This window comes from Vicugna pacos, chromosome 34 (assembly GCF_048564905.1).
Source record: "Vicugna pacos chromosome 34, VicPac4, whole genome shotgun sequence".
Classification (NCBI taxonomy): domain Eukaryota; kingdom Metazoa; phylum Chordata; class Mammalia; order Artiodactyla; family Camelidae; genus Vicugna; species Vicugna pacos.
The window spans coordinates 2,159,444-2,177,317 of record NC_133020.1 but is presented as its reverse complement, the minus strand read 5'-3'; the positions used below and the strand labels follow the sequence as shown (position 1 = coordinate 2,177,317).

The following is a 17,874-nucleotide window of genomic DNA, read 5'->3' as shown; positions in this document are numbered from 1 at the left end:
ACAAATTTGTAAAACAGGGTGTGTTTGCCATGTAGAAGCGTTTTGGTCATGGATTTGGACCACAGTTACCCAAATGTTGGCAACAGCTAACATTATAATACCTTGAGCATTAAAATCACGGTCTTACTAAATCATCCAGATGTCCCTGTGACCCAGGCATTGGCACACTCCTTTTATAGATTCTGAACTGAAACTTGCCCAGATTTGACTCGAGTTCTCAGATGCTGCAAGTCCTAGTGTGACCTATGATACAATGTTCTGGAATAATTTGATTTCTGTAGCCATAAAATGTAACTTCTGGATTGCGTGCCTATTGTAGATACGATCAAACACTAGGTCATAAAATCAAAGCTACAATTTAGAAGACTCTAAATAATAATTTAAAATAACAAAACTCTATTTTAAAGTTCTAATATATACAACCATACTATAGAGGCATTTGCATCGTCTTGCAGGACCATAAATGTGATTGTGCAAGCTGAAACCATGCAAACACTTAATGGAGAAAATTACAATTGTTCTGTAATTTTTCAAATTTTGTGTCAAAACATTAGAAAACTCTCTTACTGTGGGTTATAAGTATAAAGAGCAGTGAAAAAACAGTAAAGTTACTTGGTACACTGTAACCTAAACATTAGAAACATATTTAAAGATTCCTTTGTAAAAAAATCTTGAAAAAAATGTTTAACTTCCCACCCCCCCCAAAAAAAAACCCTAGGGAAATTAACTTCACATTTTGCAGAATATCAGAACTATCTGTGCTTTGGAAATAAAAATTTGAAAACCACCCCTCCCAAAAAAGTATCAAGATTAGTTGGATCTTGCCTTCTTCTCAACATGTAATTTATGATGCTGGCAAGAATCTTTTCTTGGAAAATTGTCCTACTCTTTTTCAGTTTGGATTAGCTTCCAACATTGTATCCTTTGCATCTTCAGTGTCTGAAAATCTGTCTGATGGTGTGAATGTGTCACTTCCTTGAGGGCATTTTCATCCTTTTTGTAACAACTACTTTTTTCATTTATGTTGATACATTCTCCTTTGCCACTTTGCTTTGGCTAAAGTACTTCACAAAAGCATCAGTGTCACCATTCCCACATTCAACTATTTCTTCTGTAACTCCACTCATGGTTGATTTAAATTTCACTGCAACATTGTGACTCTGTTTCTTTGCTGCTCGCTCTTTCTTTCCTTCTTTTTGTCTTTCTTTGCCACTACCTTCTTTGGATGTTTTTGTGAAACATCATGTGAGTTTATCACTGGGAGACAAGAAGACAACACAACTACATACTTTGCTGCCTGTGAGTGAATTGAATAACAGATACACAGTGACCGATAACTAATGGACTTTGAATGATGCGACTGGTCGCTGGTCATGATGTTATTATGCAGTGTTTTTGTAGATTGAAGCAGCAAAAGTTTGTACTTTGCACATTGCTCACAGTTAATATACTGGTCATTGAAATCTGAACTAAGTTTGGGAGGACAGGTGTTTAACTAAACCATGGTCACTGAAATTCATGCATATTAGAGCCTTGTCAAGTGAGGACAGCCCAAAATGATAATTACCTGAAGGATATCAAGTATCATAAAGAATCATAAAAATACTACTATATACTGAATTATAAATTTATAGATAGATAGGTATAGCTCTCCTAAAGTAATATGTTTGGTTAAAAATATGAATCATATTTTAATAATTAATATTTATTGTGTTATTATAATAATAACGTACTTAACTCCTAGGAATTTAGGAGAGTTTGGAGGGAGATAATGTATAATCCAGGAAAGCTTGAAAGTTCAACTTGATAACTTCCTTTAGATGTAAGGACATTCAACATAAGTTTATTATCCTTAAAGCAGATCTCATGATGGTTTATTTAAAAAAAGAAGAAAGGAAAGAAATTTAAATGCAGAAAGATATACCTTTTACATAGGGCTTTAAAATGCAAACTGTTACTTGCTTATTGAAAAACATATTTCCATTGTAAGCATGTAGAAACTCTTAATCATAATAGTGATCACCCATATGGAGGGGCAGAAAGTGGTTTTAAAGTTTCTCAGATTTGCAGTTTCTTATATATTTATATTTAATGAGATAGTATTTTATATTGAGACTTGAATATTTTTCAATATACAGTACTGCCATCTTTACAGTAACATATGGCCACATTATTCAAATTAATTGCAGTTTTAAAATAGCCCTAAAACTATTTTTTTTCTGACGTTTATATTAAAAACTATTGTATTTAGTCCATGTTTTTAAAGAGCTAGTTATGGTTCTCATCATTATTTAGTAAGTTAAAGACTGAAGTTTTTTTCTAACTTATTTTTGTTTGTTTTAATTCTGGGGGGGGGTTGGTGGAAGGTGATTAGGTTGGTTTATTTATTTGTTTATTTATTTTTGGAGGGAGTACTGGGGATTGAACCCAGGACCCTGCGCATGCCAAGAATGCCCTCTATCACTTGAGCTGTATCGTCCCCTACAAAAGCCTTAAGTTTTAAAGCTGACTTAGGGCTGAGCTCTGGGAAGGAAAGGCTGATTCACAGGCACCTTGAGACATTCATTTATCCCATATACTCTAAGGCTCTCAAAATAAAGACGATGCTAAGTACTATCTCTTGAAGTCATGTTTTCTGCAAGGTGTTAAAAGATTAAAATAAGGTTGTTTGAATTATAATCAAGTTTCATGAGTGTATGTGCATAATGCGTGAGAATTTGGATGGGTAAGTATGCAGAGCATAATTCCTTTGGAATGACGTAGTTTTTGACTGATTGACTTACCAGAACTGCTGAAATAAGAAAACATGCTCCAATTCAATTTGAAGTAATGGGAACTTTGGCTCTGGACAGTTTTTTTAAATGTGTACATGTCTAACTGAATGGCTCAAGTTCATCACTGGTGTTGCACTGAAGTCATTCAGAGACTTTCTTTTGCCATTGCAGGTAGAGCGGGAAAAGGCTATTCTTCTGGCCAATCTCCAGGAGTCCCAGACGCAGTTGGAACACACCAAAGGGGCGCTGACAGAGCAGCATGAACGGGTGCATCGGCTCACGGAGCACGTGAATGCCATGAAGGGCCTGCAGAGCAGCAAGGAGCTCAAAGAGCTGGATGGGGAGAAGGGCCGGGACTCGGGGGAGGAGGCGCATGACTACGAGGTGGACATCAATGGCTTAGAGATCCTCGAGTGCAAGTACAGGGTGGCAGTCACCGAGGTGATCGATTTGAAGGCTGAAATTAAGGCCTTAAAGGAGAAATACAACAAATCTGTAGAAAACTACACGGAGGAGAAGGCCAAGTATGAGAGTAAGATCCAAATGTACGATGAGCAGGTTACAAGCCTTGAGAAGACCAGCAAGGAGAGTGGAGAGAAGATGGCGCACATGGAGAAGGAGTTGCAAAAGATGACCAGCATAGCCAATGAAAATCACAGTACCCTGAATACAGCCCAGGATGAGCTGGTGACGTTTAGTGAGGAGCTAGCCCAGCTCTACCACCACGTCTGTCTGTGCAACAATGAAACCCCCAACAGGGTCATGCTGGACTACTACAGACAAAGCAGAGTCACCCGGAGTGGCAGCCTGAAGGGGCCCGATGATCCCAGGGGGCTTTTGTCTCCACGGTTAGCCAGGCGGGGGGTGTCATCCCCCGTGGAAACACGGACCTCACCTGAACCAGTTTCAAAAGAAAACACAGAGGCCAGCAAAGAGCCAAGTCCAACCAAGACCCCCACGGTCTCTCCTGTTATTACTGCCCCACCGTCCTCTCCAGTATTGGACACAAGTGACATCCGCAAAGAGCCAATGAACATCTACAACCTCAATGCCATCATCCGGGACCAAATCAAGCATCTGCAGAAGGCTGTGGACCGGTCCTTGCAACTGTCTCGTCAGAGAGCAGCGGCACGGGAGCTGGCTCCCATGATCGACAAAGACAAGGAAGCCCTCATGGAGGAGATCCTCAAGCTGAAGTCCCTGCTGAGCACCAAACGGGAGCAGATTGCCACACTGAGGGCGGTGCTGAAAGCCAACAAACAGGTGATCGGTCTCATTCTACCGACAAGCCGCGCTAGCCAGCGCTTTCTTAACTGGTTTATTCCTTCATGCGTTTGGGTGTCCACTGCCGGCAGGGTGAGAGTTCAGATTCCTGGTCAGCAGAGGAAGAAAACAAGCAACCTACGGCCAGTGCCAGATCAGAACGTAGTCATTACTCTGAGGTGCAGGAATGGATGGATGAAACAGGAGAGGAGCTATGCCCCGCTCAGTCGAGGTAGAGGTGAGGAAGTTAAAGCAGGAGCAGAGAAGATCCAGTTGCAGGTGTCAGAAGGCAGCTCAGGGGGTCCTTAGCTGGAGCCCAGCAGTCACTGAGTGTGGAAACAGGAGATGGAGGGATGCAGAATAGGCTGGCGAGGCAGCTTAACACCGGGCGGATACAGCAAGAAAAGCACCCGGCAGGCAGCGGGAGCAGAGGGAGAGAGAAATAGAGGAGATGGAGATAAAGGTAGAATGTGTACTAGCTCTGCCCGTGACCCCACACCTGAAATTCAGGTCCACTTGGGATGTTAATTCACCTGGGTCAGAGCTGAAGCAGTAGAGAATTTTTTCTCGCCATAGACCTGTCCTTCTGCCGTGTGTAGGCGTGCTGCCACGTGAGCCAGCCGGATTCCTAGATATCCTTAATGTCTGAATTTGTTTTTCACCTTCGAGCTTTACCTGGCTGAGAGTGTTATGAAATACAGTCGGGAAAATATTTTTAACCTCTGTTTAGTTTCTCTGGAAAGTGAAGCTTGAAAGGTACATTTGGGAAGGGTGCTGAATAAAGGGTATTGATCAAGAGATGCAACAAAGCATCAAGTATCTTCTCGCAAATGTAAGCCATACTAGGGTTGGAGAGTGAAGGTTAATTTCAGATTCAGAATTCCTTCCCCTTTTGCCTTTATCTGGGGAAAACCACACCATTATCTCATGTCATCTGTGGTACAGCTTTCTGGCTTCTTTATCTTCAGTTCCTACAAACCTGTTGATATAATTTGAAGGTCTATACCACGAGCAATAGTACTGTTTCACTATAAACACATTTACATAAATCTGAGGGCAAAATGGGACCCTATTTTGTGCTGTCACTTGGCAGGGAAATAGAAAAGATCAGGGCGAATGGAGAATTTGTGAAACCTCTGACTCCAATTTGAGGTCAGGATGAAGAATTTGTTTCCATATCTTTCTGTAATCCGAAGACCCAATGAGTTAGTACGGTCATGAATAACCGATACCATATTAGATAAGGCTTCGACAGCCTTCAAGGACATGATATTCTGGGCATTCTTGGTCAAGCCATTCAAATAACTTCTTTGACTTCTTCCTGAAGGTTGAATATTAACAACTTAGAAACCTAGTTCTATAGAAGTGCCAAGACACTTAGTCGACACAGAAGTATAGATAAGCATGATTGATGAGCCAAGAGAGACGAATTTGCGAATAAGCTTCATTGGTTACATATGTCATGGCAGTAGTAAGTAGGGATGCGAAAAGAAGTGACTAGTAATCTGGTAGGACTTCGACACTTGCTGGTAACTATTCACAGCATAGGACCTACTGAGTGCTTTAGAGTGGTATAAACAGTGCCATAGGAATTCAGAGCAGTGCAAAGAATTCCTGGCTGACTTTTTATTTTCATAGTGATTCGTGGTACCATTTGCGTCATATTAGCATCACAGCTCTTAAGTAAATTAAATGCGGGCACATCTCTAGCCACGCATTTAGCTTTTATTTTAGTGGTGTTGGGCCTGTTACTGTGCTGCTGGGTGCCAGAAATAGCTTCAGGTGTGTACAGATGGCATCCATTTACAGCTAGACATTATGGAGTGTTTATTATTAAGGCCAACCTAAGAATTCTATCTAGAGGGGAGAAAAGGGAATCTTCCTGTTTTAAAATAGACATTCTGCATTCTCTATGAACCTTTTAATAAACCATGGGTTTTTTGTAAGCGCAGTGTCTTCTGATGAAATAAGTAAATGTTTATAAATGCCCATCTGTGTACTAAATGATGATGATGGATGTTAAAGATTCAAAGAAGGCCAGCACATGGTCCCTGCCTTCCAGAACAGGGAGAGACTACCAGGGGTATCAGAATAGAAACAGATAATTACAATTTGATGTTATGCATGCTGTAATCCAACTTATGGGAACACTGCAAAGGAAGTAACTAATATGTCCTAGATCTAGGTCTCTGTGGCTGCAAACAAGATTTTTTATTTAGAAAATCAACCTTGGGAGTGTGGAGAATGGAGATGTCAGCAAATCTGCTAATGGGTTATAGGTACTTAGACATTTTTTAATTCTGGAAGAGCTTTGTGCAGTCTTGTGGACAGAAATCTACAAACAAAGCTGAGTCCTTTGGGGTATTTTTCACAGATAATGAAAGAGTGTGTGCCTTCTCTTTCAGCTCTTGCTCTTTCATCATTGCTCACCCTCCTCCCCTTAGGTAACTGGCCATGTGGCTCCATGTGTTTACAGAGTTGTTACAGCTACATTTTTGCAATTTTATCTCTTCTAAATGATTAGGTGTCTAATTTTTTTTGAAAGTTAAACGACTGCTGTCTTCCCCCAGGTCAGTTTCTGCATTCTGGGTAATTTCCTGGATCTATGATATTTCTGAGGATTCTACTAAATTATATAGCACTACAGAATATACTGAAGTATTGTATGAGTAACTTCTCATTTTAATCTGAATTTAAATTCAATCAAAACTATTAAGATACAACTTTGGAATAAAAACAGTAACAAACTACCTTATCCCAGCATTATTTTAATTAAGAAAAGAATCCGTTTATCTCTATGGAATTTGAACGTGTCCATTTCAAGCACAAAAAGAAATGCCAGAAGCCAGGGTGGTCTTCCTGGGAAACCTGTTAGTAATGGATTTTTCACTAGTATTAAATATTTTTATACACTCTGGAAAGCTGTAGTTAATAGTTTGTAGAAATGGTGTGTTTCCAGTTTGTCTTCAGTGTGTGGTGCTATGCATTAAACAGGCAGGCCCTAAACACACGTTGATTTCATGCATTGACTTAGCTTTTTTTTTTTTTTTTTTTACTTTCTACTGAGTGTCAAGTGAGTTCTCAGTTTGAAACACTGTTAATCACAAGAGCTTTAAACGTGCCCAAATCCCAAATTCAAACAAATATTTTCATCCATTCAACATTTTGAAATCTCTGCTTTTACAGAGATTATGAAGAATTTGACTATAATTTATTGTTTTGAAGAAGTTGTACACAAAGACTTAGGAAATAACTGTTATTTTCTTAATTCTTTTCCTTAAACATATAACATGGACTTAATAGTTTGTCATATTCATGTTATAAACTGCTGTGGCCTGTGTCTTTTATTCTATGTTTCAAGCCCACAGAGCACAGGCAACATAAGAGTATTTGCATTAGAAGAAATTCTGTTGTATTTCGATTGGACACTGTGCTTCTTCACTAACTCTCCCTTGATAAAATCCTAGTATAACGTTTCATTTTGGCTCCCTTCGCATCTGAAAACCCCATACTGTCAACAATCTGCATTAAATGTTTACTGAGCTACTGTCATTCCCTGAGCCCCTGATAGATAAGTGACTGGTTCAGAGCCGGCTTCTGGGGCAACTTAACATTATGGATTCATATCCATGTTTTGAATTAAAAAAAAGTTGCCCTGTGTCCAAAATACATATATATGTTTATATAAAATTCAACCTAGTCAACTTCACTCTTTATTTATGAGAGAAAGCAATTGACCCAGCGTGAAGAAATCTGTTATGATAGATTTTCCTGACATGAAAATTGTAAGCATTGTGATTTTTCTGCTTTAGACAGCTGAGGTGGCACTAGCCAATCTCAAGAACAAATATGAAAATGAAAAAGCCATGGTGACTGAAACTATGACGAAACTTAGAAATGAACTGAAGGCTTTGAAAGAAGATGCAGCAACTTTCTCATCCCTGAGAGCGATGTTTGCAACAAGGTAATAGTTTTTTCCTTCCAAGATGAGGCGTGGTACACGGGGAAAAGACTTTAGATTGCACGTGCGCATCTTGGTGCATCAGGAGTGTTACTGAGTGTGCTGTCTAAAAGGGCAAGGTGTGAAGAAAATACATGAGGTTCCACTCTGACAAATCTAAGACAAAAACCTGTTGTGCTGTTTTCCAGAGCCCTCTGCTGGACACACTGGATCAAGCAATTCTTTTACATTTGTTTTTAAATGAATGTAGTATTTTTTTCTATGGACTTATGTACCCAAAAGAATTAGACTTAAAAAAAAAAACCCTCCCATAAGGGGAAAAACCCACTTCCTAAAATAGCTAAATATATTATCACCACTGAAATTTATTTCTGTGACTAATTTACATGCAAGTGTTTATCATTAGCAAGTATTTGTGTGAAAAAGATACCTTCATAATGAAGATTAATATTCATCATATCAACTAATTACTTAGACATTAATATACTGTGAATTAAACTGTAATTTCTAAAATGTAAATTATATGCATATATCACCAAATTTTTCACACTGCCCAACTAATTACTTAGATTAATAATAGTTACTACCTCTCCCCACCAGTTCTTTTAGGAAGCACCACTGTATTTTATTTTTAAACTTGAAATGATTGTTAAGAATTGTTGATTCAGGGGTTTCAAAATCTTGAGATTTTCACAACAAGGTCCTACTGAATAGCACAGGGAACTATATTCAATACCTTGTAATAGCCTATAATGAAAAAGAATATGAAAAGGAATATATATATATAAATATATATATATATATATATAACTGAATCACTATGCTGTACACCAGAAGTTAATACAACATTGTAAACTGACTATACTTCAATTAAAAAAAAAAACAAAACCTTGAGATTTTCAATATAGTATTGCAGTTTCCTTTTGCTGTCACAATTCAGTGCCAAAACAAAAACAGTTATATATCTTGTAAGATGCAAACTTGGTACAAAATTCACAAAGCATAACTGTGGCTATGCTTTATTTGTAGATTCAGTAAATAATTTACATGCTGATGTAAGTGTTAAAAAAAAAGTCCTGGGACCTGGAATCTTCCAACTTCTTTCTTGTGTCAGGAAAGAAAGGGCTGAAGCTCAAACTTTGTGATTGACCCTTGGAAATGGCAGTGAGAAGTCTGAGTGCCCGAGGGACCGCAGGACACAGGGGAACTGACTTCTGGGTCTGAGCACGGTGCAGTTTGGGGAATAGAATGTGCACCCCCCACCCCAGCCACTCTGGGGGAAGGCAGAATGGAGAATGAGTTTGGTGCTCCCCTCTTTGAAAAAGAAATCAAAACATTTTTAAAGGGACATTTGAAGTCTCAATCTGGTTTATGTAAGAATTATTACCCCCGAATAATGTGCTTCACAGAAATTTGTTTTTCAGGTATATTAACTGCCTTACTCTGTAATATTAAAAAATATATTGTTATCTAACCAATTAAAATAAATCCAGGGTCCTGAAATCCACATTTTATTTTACTAAGCCCTGGTTTTTCTTATGATAGTCCTCCTACGCTTCTTGACTTTCAGTGTTAAGGGGAATAGGACCCACCTGGATCTCAAGTTCTTTCACTGCAAGGTCTAATTTTTTTCTTTAAAATGCCACAAGTTAATTCAAAGTTTGCAAGCTACATTTTGGATAATTCCAGAAGTTATTCACTCTCTGCTGGTTCATGAAGAGCATTTGTTATTACTATCTTGGTAGGTAAATAAACTCAGAAAAAAACTCTGAATAATTGTGTGAATCATTCTCCCTTCCAAGGGTACATGTGCTCAGGTGTTTGGTGGAAAAAGCTTATGTTCCTGCTGGAGCACAAGTTTCAGACCTGAGTGAAGATGTTCCTGACAGCCGGCTACGCCTATGTCAAACCCTAGGCCAGTCCTGGTTTTCTTTGACACGTGTTGCTTTATCATCTGGTTGAGAAATCATTGCAAATACTCAGGTTTCTAATTCAGGCAAATCTGCCATATTAAAGGCAGTAGCAGCTACAGTCTGAACTCAAAATAAAACCTTCGAGGGGTGGGTATAACTCAAGGGACAGAGTGTGTGCTTCGCATGCATGAGGTTGTGGGTTTAAGCCCCTGTACCTCCATTTAAATAAATAAACCTAATTATCCCCCCAATTTTTTAATTTAAAAAGTAAATAAAATCTATCAATTAAGAGGTACATATTTTCTTTATAAATATTACTATTCCTTTGCATGCTACAGGCAGACTATACCAAATTTGTCACATTCCTCTTAAGACTCCAACACTGCACAGTTAGGAAAAAAGAAAGCTATTGTGAACATCATCTGAGACTTTCCTGTTGGTTCTTCTGCCACCAGGGAGCAGTCCCTACAAGAGCTGTCTCTGGGCTTAGGTGTCGCCTGTTAAGCGTGTCCCCATATGTACTTCACTGTATAGTCGAACTGTCAATTACTGAACTTGCTCTGCTTCCAGTTTTCCAGTGTAATAGATGACTTCCCTTGTGCTTGAGGAAGACCAGGGTTCTCAATACCTCAATTCCAGTAAAATTCTCTCCTTTCAACGCAAGATCCAAATCTACTTTCACCAAGATCTTCTCCTGACCACTTTTCTTTTGGGGTTTCAGATGTGATGAATATGTGACACAGTTGGATGAGATGCAGCGACAGTTAGCAGCTGCAGAGGACGAGAAGAAGACTCTAAACACTTTGTTGCGAATGGCTATCCAGCAAAAGCTCGCCCTGACCCAGCGGCTGGAGGACTTAGAGTTTGACCATGAGCAGTCCCGACGCAGCAAAGGCAAGCTTGGGAAGAGCAAGATCGGCAGCCCTAAAGTAAGTGGGGAGGCGTCAGTCACCGCGCCCACCATAGACACTTCCCTCCTGCATAGTCAGGGCCCACAGACACCCAGCATTCGGGTCCGCAGTGGCACTCAGAGGAAAAGGTATGCATGCAGAGATCTTCAGAGTATGGTGCAGTGGCCAGATTTTAGTTAACTGCAAAAATTAATGTGCTCTTATTGTGGAGGATGGAGGAAGGGAAGGAGGAGAAAAATTGGGAGCGGGTGTATAAATGGGCCTTGCCAACGTTGGGTTTTCCAAATTAAAACCTTTTGATAATTGTGTTTATTTATTCCTTTCCGTCCCCAACGCCCCATCTCTTGGTTAACCATAATATGATTTCGAAGTGTCTGTCAACATTTTTGCTGTTCCTTGTATGCATAAATATACCTCTCCCTTACCTCCAACCTAAAAATTGGTAGATAAAAGGTGGCTATTTAAGAATGAAGCTATGTTTTATGTGGGTGATAATTTTAAAAGTCATTGTACCTCTGGCAATGGTGCTATTTACCAGTTTCTCTCTAACGGGGCAAGGATATGAATGTGTTCTCTTAGGGGAACTTTTGTTCATATTCCGAAAACTGCTGGCTGACTGAAGGAAGATGTCTCTATCTAGGTCATGTGGAGTGGAATCTGTATACTCTTTCTCTGAAAAGCAGGTTTTTGTGCTTTTTTCATTTGGTGTGTGAATATTGCTCAAAGAAAATCACTTGTAAGGTTTTTAGTGGCTTGATTTTTATGACCTTTCTCTAGAGTCCTAGATGTTGAATTAATTACTTACCCTGTATTTTCAGTTAATGACAAAATTTTTATTTTAGGAGCTTTCAGTAAAGAATAAAACAATATAAATATTTTCTATTTGTGGTTCAAACTGACTAACTCTAATAAATCTCTTTTCCAGTATCCAGTACAGTTTCCAAATAGGGTTGTATCCTGGTATGGAAATTAAACAATTAGTGAAAATCTTGCTTTACATGTTAAAAAAAAATTAAATGCCAATATAAATAATGTTGTCACTGGTGAGGCTTTGAAAGGTAATTAAAGTAAAACTTTTTTGTTTCCTATATGTATTTTCTTGGATCTCCTGCAAGACAATTTTCACCTTCCCTTTGTGATCAGAGCCGTCCCAGGACGTCAGGGGCTTCCTACCTACAGAATTTATTAAGAGTTCCCCCTGATCCCACCTCCACAGAATCATTTCTTCTGAAGGGCCCCCCTTCCATGAGTGAATTCATCCAAGGGCACCGGCTCAGCAAGGAAAAAAGGTTAACCGTGGCTCCACCAGGTAAACATTTTTTCCTTGGGTGTATGTGATGCAAATGATTAGATGAACAGACGGCTCTCCCGTACCTTCCAACCACTCATGCCCACCCATCCACAGAGTCTAACTCCGATGACAGTCAGTTCCTACCAGCTACAGTAAAGTCGCCTTTATGCTTCACCACCTGTTTCTGTCTTTACTCAGCCAGAAAGTCGTTCCAGGGACTTCCTTTCCACAGCCAAGGATGGAGAATGAGAGTTGGAAGGAATGGGATAGGTCAAGGGGAACGAGGAACAGGCATAGTACAGGAGCACAGCTGGATCCTATTTGCAGTTTGGTAGCTCTTAGCCGTTCCATCTTGGTCAAATTTTGTCATTTGGTTCTGATCATGTTTAATGTGATTTCAGTAAAGGGGGCCATCTTTATAAAAAGCCTTTTGGGCTAGTCTCCTTTTGTAGTGACTCAGATTGTCTCCTCAGTCACTGAGAAAATAAAAGTAAAATCCTCTAAGGTTTTGCTCCTCCGAAACGCTTAGGTCTTCGTGTAATGTTCCTGGAGTTTGTAAGCCCTTAGTGATGTTTGCTCCCCAGTACGCTCACAACTTACTTTCAGCTTCACTGTTTGGCCTTTTTCATTTCTTTCTTTTTCTTTCTCTCTCCTTTTTTTTTTTTTTTTTTAATATTTTAAAACTTTCCTATGAAGGGCCTCAATTGAAAATGTGACTTCTGGCAAATACAGATCATCCTTTCGAGAAATCCCTGCCTGCTAACTATAGGTCAGAGGTGGCACACAGACAGGAAGTCAAGGAACAAAATAAGCCCAAAGGCAGCTGTTACTCAGCTATCACAAGAGACGGAAAATGAAAACTAATTTGAGTTAGTTGTCAGCAGTTAGAAACTCAGGAGATTTCGCAGGAGCAGGTAGATTTCTGGCCTCCCTTGAGTGATTCTGAGTATCTGGCAGCCCTGGGTCTGCATTCATGATGCCAGCAACCTGGTGGGGCTGTGGAGTGACTGCTGCTTAGCGACCGTCCCCCTCACTCCCTGTGACTTAAACCTGGCCCGGTGCACCTGTCTCTGCTGTCTTCTGGCCCCTGCCTTTGAGTTTGCCACCTTGGCCACTGAATTTTATTTTTTAAATCTACTTCGATTTTACCTTAATTCCTTTTCGGAAACCTCAGCCTTTCAATCTCTGACACTTTCCTAATCTGATTCATGAGTCAGCCTAATGATACGCGGGATGGCGACTTACAGCACACCTTCAGCATTCTAAGAATGTCCGAGGACGTGCGCACTGACGAGGCGCTGGAAAAGCGTAACAGCCAAAATGGGCGCCTGAAAAAATAAAGTAACGCCCCTTCCAGATGTTCCTCCTTTAATAACTCCTCTCCTATTGTTTTAGACCCCCTTGGAAGGTACCTTAAAGTGTCTGTGACTCACCGAAGTGGTAATGAGTCATTAGGACACCTAGCTTCAATAAAACCCACCAGTCTTTTGAGTGCTCCCACTGGAATTGGTAGCACTATCTTCTAGAACTTAGAAAAGAAATTCTTTGATAAATAAGTAACTCTACTGTGTTTTAATTAAAAGAGTGACATATCAGACTAAAAGTTAATAATAAATATTTATAACGGTTTTTGTTTTGTGTATGACCGACCCTGGTTTACACTGCAATCTGTCTATATCAGGGGGCTCTGTTTTACACCATTGTCATTACATTGTGGAAACCATTAACAGACGCCATAGCCTTCATGTTACCACCGCATCTTATTTTTATTTTTAAAGGTTGTTATATCATAAATTTTATTTCGGATGTTGTTACTGCATTAATCACTACTTCTTCTCTTGCTAACCGCTGAGGGGGTTTTCTGTTGTTTGTTACGTTACAGGATGCTGTTAGGAATGTCATGTGTTCACCTTCTCATCTGGTCCGTTGTTTTCCAGAGTGAGATCATTGGGTTAAAAGTATGAACATCTTTATGTTTTTTGCTCCATTTTGATGTGCTGTCAAAAAGGGCATATCAGTGTTCCAGAAGCCCTACAGTTCCCCCATTTTCACACATTCTACATCTTTCTGCTACTTTACAGACACTGTATACATCTTGCAACTCTAAGGCTGGACAGCATACATGAATGAGAACACTATCATGTTGTCTTAAATTCTTTAGTTTGGAATAATGGGAAAATTCCATAGCCCTCAGAAATGATTACTATACACAAGATTAGAGCTATAAATAATGTGGAATTCAGAATTATCACTAGGCCACAAAATCATTTTGGTGACAACTTAGTGTACAGATAAAACTTATATTTTTAACCATTTATTTGAAGTTAAAATAATAGAAGAGGGAAGGAAGTCAAGCTGTTATTATAGCCTGAGGAATTTTCAATTGTTTATCATAGAACCAACCAGATTAATCCTCGATAAATTCTCAGATCAACCCAGTAACATTTTCTAAAAGGTTCTGGCTCAGTGAGTTACCACAGCAACTAGCTATCTACACCAAACAAATGGTAGCTTCTAAAGTTATTTACATCATTGACAATATATATTATTTTTCCTAGGCTGAACTATATTGGGTAAGACATATTAAACATCATTTATTATGCTTTTAGTATATAAAAATGTTTTAATTAAGCTGAAAAAGGGAAAATATGCCATATATATCCAAGAAATATCTTAAACCCATGGAAAATAATAGATTTTATGAGTATTAGTCATGAGTTTAACATAAATTATTGATTATTATAAAATTTACTGGCTGGTAATGATATATATTCATCATTTTAAAATGACAATTCCTTGTTAATTTATCAGAATGTTTTTTAAGAGATATTATTATCTAAAATATATTTTAAGTTATTTTAAGTATTCTAATAAGCAGATATACAGAATGTTTTCTATTGAGGATCACTGAAGTAATTAAATCAATAGAAGTGAAATTAGTTGTATCTGTTTTGGTTGAGGAGTTGCAAGAGATATAAATCTCATTTAAATTTTAAAACACAGAACATAAAATATTACTTACTGTATATAAGGGATATTTTCAAATAGATTTCATTTCTGTGAGATGGTCAGCAGGTAACCCCATCTTCTTCAAGGCACAATTTCTTAGTTTCTGGAAAATCCGCTCTCTGATAGGGCACTGATTTTCAGAACCAGAATGTTTTGTGCTAGTTGATGAGTGCATTGTCCTGACTGATCTCCAATATCAGTAAAACCTTGTGGAGGAAAAGTCAGGCCCTTGCTTCTGACTGTGGCTCAGGCCCTGCTACCTCAACCCTTGATGAAATCTCTGGCCGTGGCTTATTGACTTTCTTGGTCTTGACTTTATCCTCATCCAGGGTCCACCCACATATGCCTACTAGCTTTGATGGACTTGAATCAAAAGGGCCCTGCTGATAACCAACAAGTTTGCAGTCAGGCAGCAGATAGTATGTCTTCATGATATCAGTGGTTATTTTGTAGCCAGTTTTTTCTGGATGCTTCAACTTCCCAGGCCTGTATAATTAGTAAAATCTTAAAATTTAATCCATAATTAAAATAGTCTACCAGAATATGTAAAAGGAATCAATGTAATTTATAGGCAAAAGATGTTATTTCTCTGGTAAAGACCTAACTGCATCATCTGTACAGGTAGATTAGGTCCCTGGACCCAACTGCAGCATGGGGGTGGGGCTGCTTCCTCCCACCAAACAATTCTCAGACACCAGCTGGGTGTCCTACAATTCAACTCAGTTCTGACGCGGTCTACCCAGAGATGGCATCAGATTCCACAGGATGAAGACTCAGTCCTACAGGACAACCCCACCCCCTGACCCCCCACCCCCTACGTTAGGAGTGGCAAACTCTGCCTTAATATCTGTGCTTCTGACCCACTGGCTGTAGATTGGAGGTTCCCACGACTCCCTCTTTGGATTCCAGGCACCAGTCGCACATCCAGGTTGTTACCTGACTTCTGAATGATTGGCTATGAATCAGAAGTTCCCGTGACTCCCTCTTCTGGTTTAATTAATTCGCTACTTCCCAAATTACTGATTTATTATAATAAGATAGAACTCAGAAGAGATGTGTAGGGCAAGAAATGGGGAAAGTGCACACAGCTTACGTGCTGTCCTCACATGCCACTCTCTCCTAGTCTTCATGTGTTTGCCAACCCAGAAGCTCTATGAACCCTGTCCTTCCAGGTTCTTATGGAGGCTTCATTACACAAGCATGAGATTGATTAAACTGTTGGCCACTGGTTAGTGATTCAGCCTCCAGCCTCTCCCTTCCTGGGAGGTCAGGGGTTGGGACTGAAAGTTCCAACTCTGAAATTACAGGGTTTGTTCTCCTGGAAACCAGTATTAAAGTCATCTCATTAAGATAACAAGAGACACCTTTGTCATCCTCCACACTTCAGAAATTCCAAGAGTTTGGGGAGCTGTGAGCCAGGAATCCTGAATGGGACCAAACATACATTTCTTCTATTATTACAGTTTTTTTAAATTGAGGTACCAGGACCTTGTGCATGGTAAGCATGCGCTCTACCACTGAGCTATACACTCCCCCCACTCAAATATGCATTTCTTATAAATCACAATATCACAACAAGATGAACAAGAAATCTTAAGCTTGGAAAACCCAGTTTGAACTCTCTTCTGGATGTAAAAGCCTAAGGCAATTTGCTCTTCACGAACACGGTGTTTTCCACGTAGGAGCTTCTGCTCTTGAATGTTTTGCTTCCCCACATCATTTCAGTTTCCTCTGTCCCTCCCTACTCCTCTTTCTTTCCCTCCTCCCTCTCTCTTTCTCTGAAACCATTACTGAACTAATGTGAAAGCATGGTATTGTTTTGAAATCTGAAAGTTTTCTATGCTATTTTAGATTTTACCAATTTTTAAAGCATCTCATAGAAATGTGTTAACCTTAGCTGTGTAATCACCCCGTTAGGTGTATAGTCAACAGTAAACACGAGCGTGTTCATTAGTGAAGATTGCCTTTACATTTCCCTGTGTTCAAACAAGTAGATATTTATTGCTCTGTCTGTTATATGTTCTTAAGCATGTACCCAAACCACATTTCTTTCATTAACTCGTTTTCTCATTCACTCATTTGTCAAAATTTAACAAAATACATTGTGCACCTGCTGTGTGTCAGGCACTTTCCTTGGCTTTTGGTATAATGTAGTGATATTCAAGTAAAACACCACTTCTGTTCCTCAAGAAACTCATAGTCAGTAGGGGAAGTAGACAGGCAAGTAAGTAATGATATTAATAAATGTTCCTGGTAAAAGGGAGAGTTGGAGAGGTGAGGAAGTCCTCCCAGAAGAGATGCAAGCACTGGTTGTGATAGGTGACCGGACCTCAATAGGCAGATGGCAGGGATGCAGGTGTGGGTAATGAGAAGAGCCTTGTCGATGTCGACTGAAAAACGTGCACAACATGTCAGTTGTGAGTTAAGTTTTATTTTGGGTGAAATGAGGACTATAGCCCGGGAAACAGTGTCTCAGATAGCTCTGAGGAACTGCTCTGAAGAGGTAGGGCGAAGGTGAGTGTTGTACAGTGAAGTGAAGGGAGGGATGTACAGTCAAGCGCACATTTTGGCAGAGCCTTGCTGCTTGTCATGAGGAAATGCCACTGTTGCTGATTTTAGTGCTCTTCTAGATAGGAAAAAATGCAAGAATTTGGTCTCAGAAATCTTCTCCTGAAAATATCTAACTATCTGAAGCTCTGTTCTGCCAGTTTTCCCCAGAGCACAGAGCACCTCATTTCTGATCTCCACCCTG

The 17,874-nt window shown here is 39.5% G+C and overlaps 1 protein-coding gene across 3 annotated transcripts in view; it reads left to right on the top strand.

The window, feature by feature from the left end:
• Window positions 1–17,874, top strand: part of BICD1 (BICD cargo adaptor 1) — a 169,152-nt gene that overhangs the window by 127,776 nt on the left and 23,502 nt on the right. For 2 of the 3 annotated variants that reach the window (XM_072954440.1, XM_006199979.4), the window contains exons 5-7: window positions 2,946–4,037; window positions 7,850–8,001; window positions 10,633–10,840. In XM_072954440.1, coding sequence (XP_072810541.1) covers window positions 2,946–4,037; window positions 7,850–8,001; window positions 10,633–10,840 — 1,452 coding nt within the window. Of the gene's footprint in view, window positions 1–2,945; window positions 4,038–7,849; window positions 8,002–10,632; window positions 10,951–11,937; window positions 12,132–17,874 lie in introns of all 3 variants that reach the window. The other variant, XM_072954441.1, reaches the window with a different exon arrangement.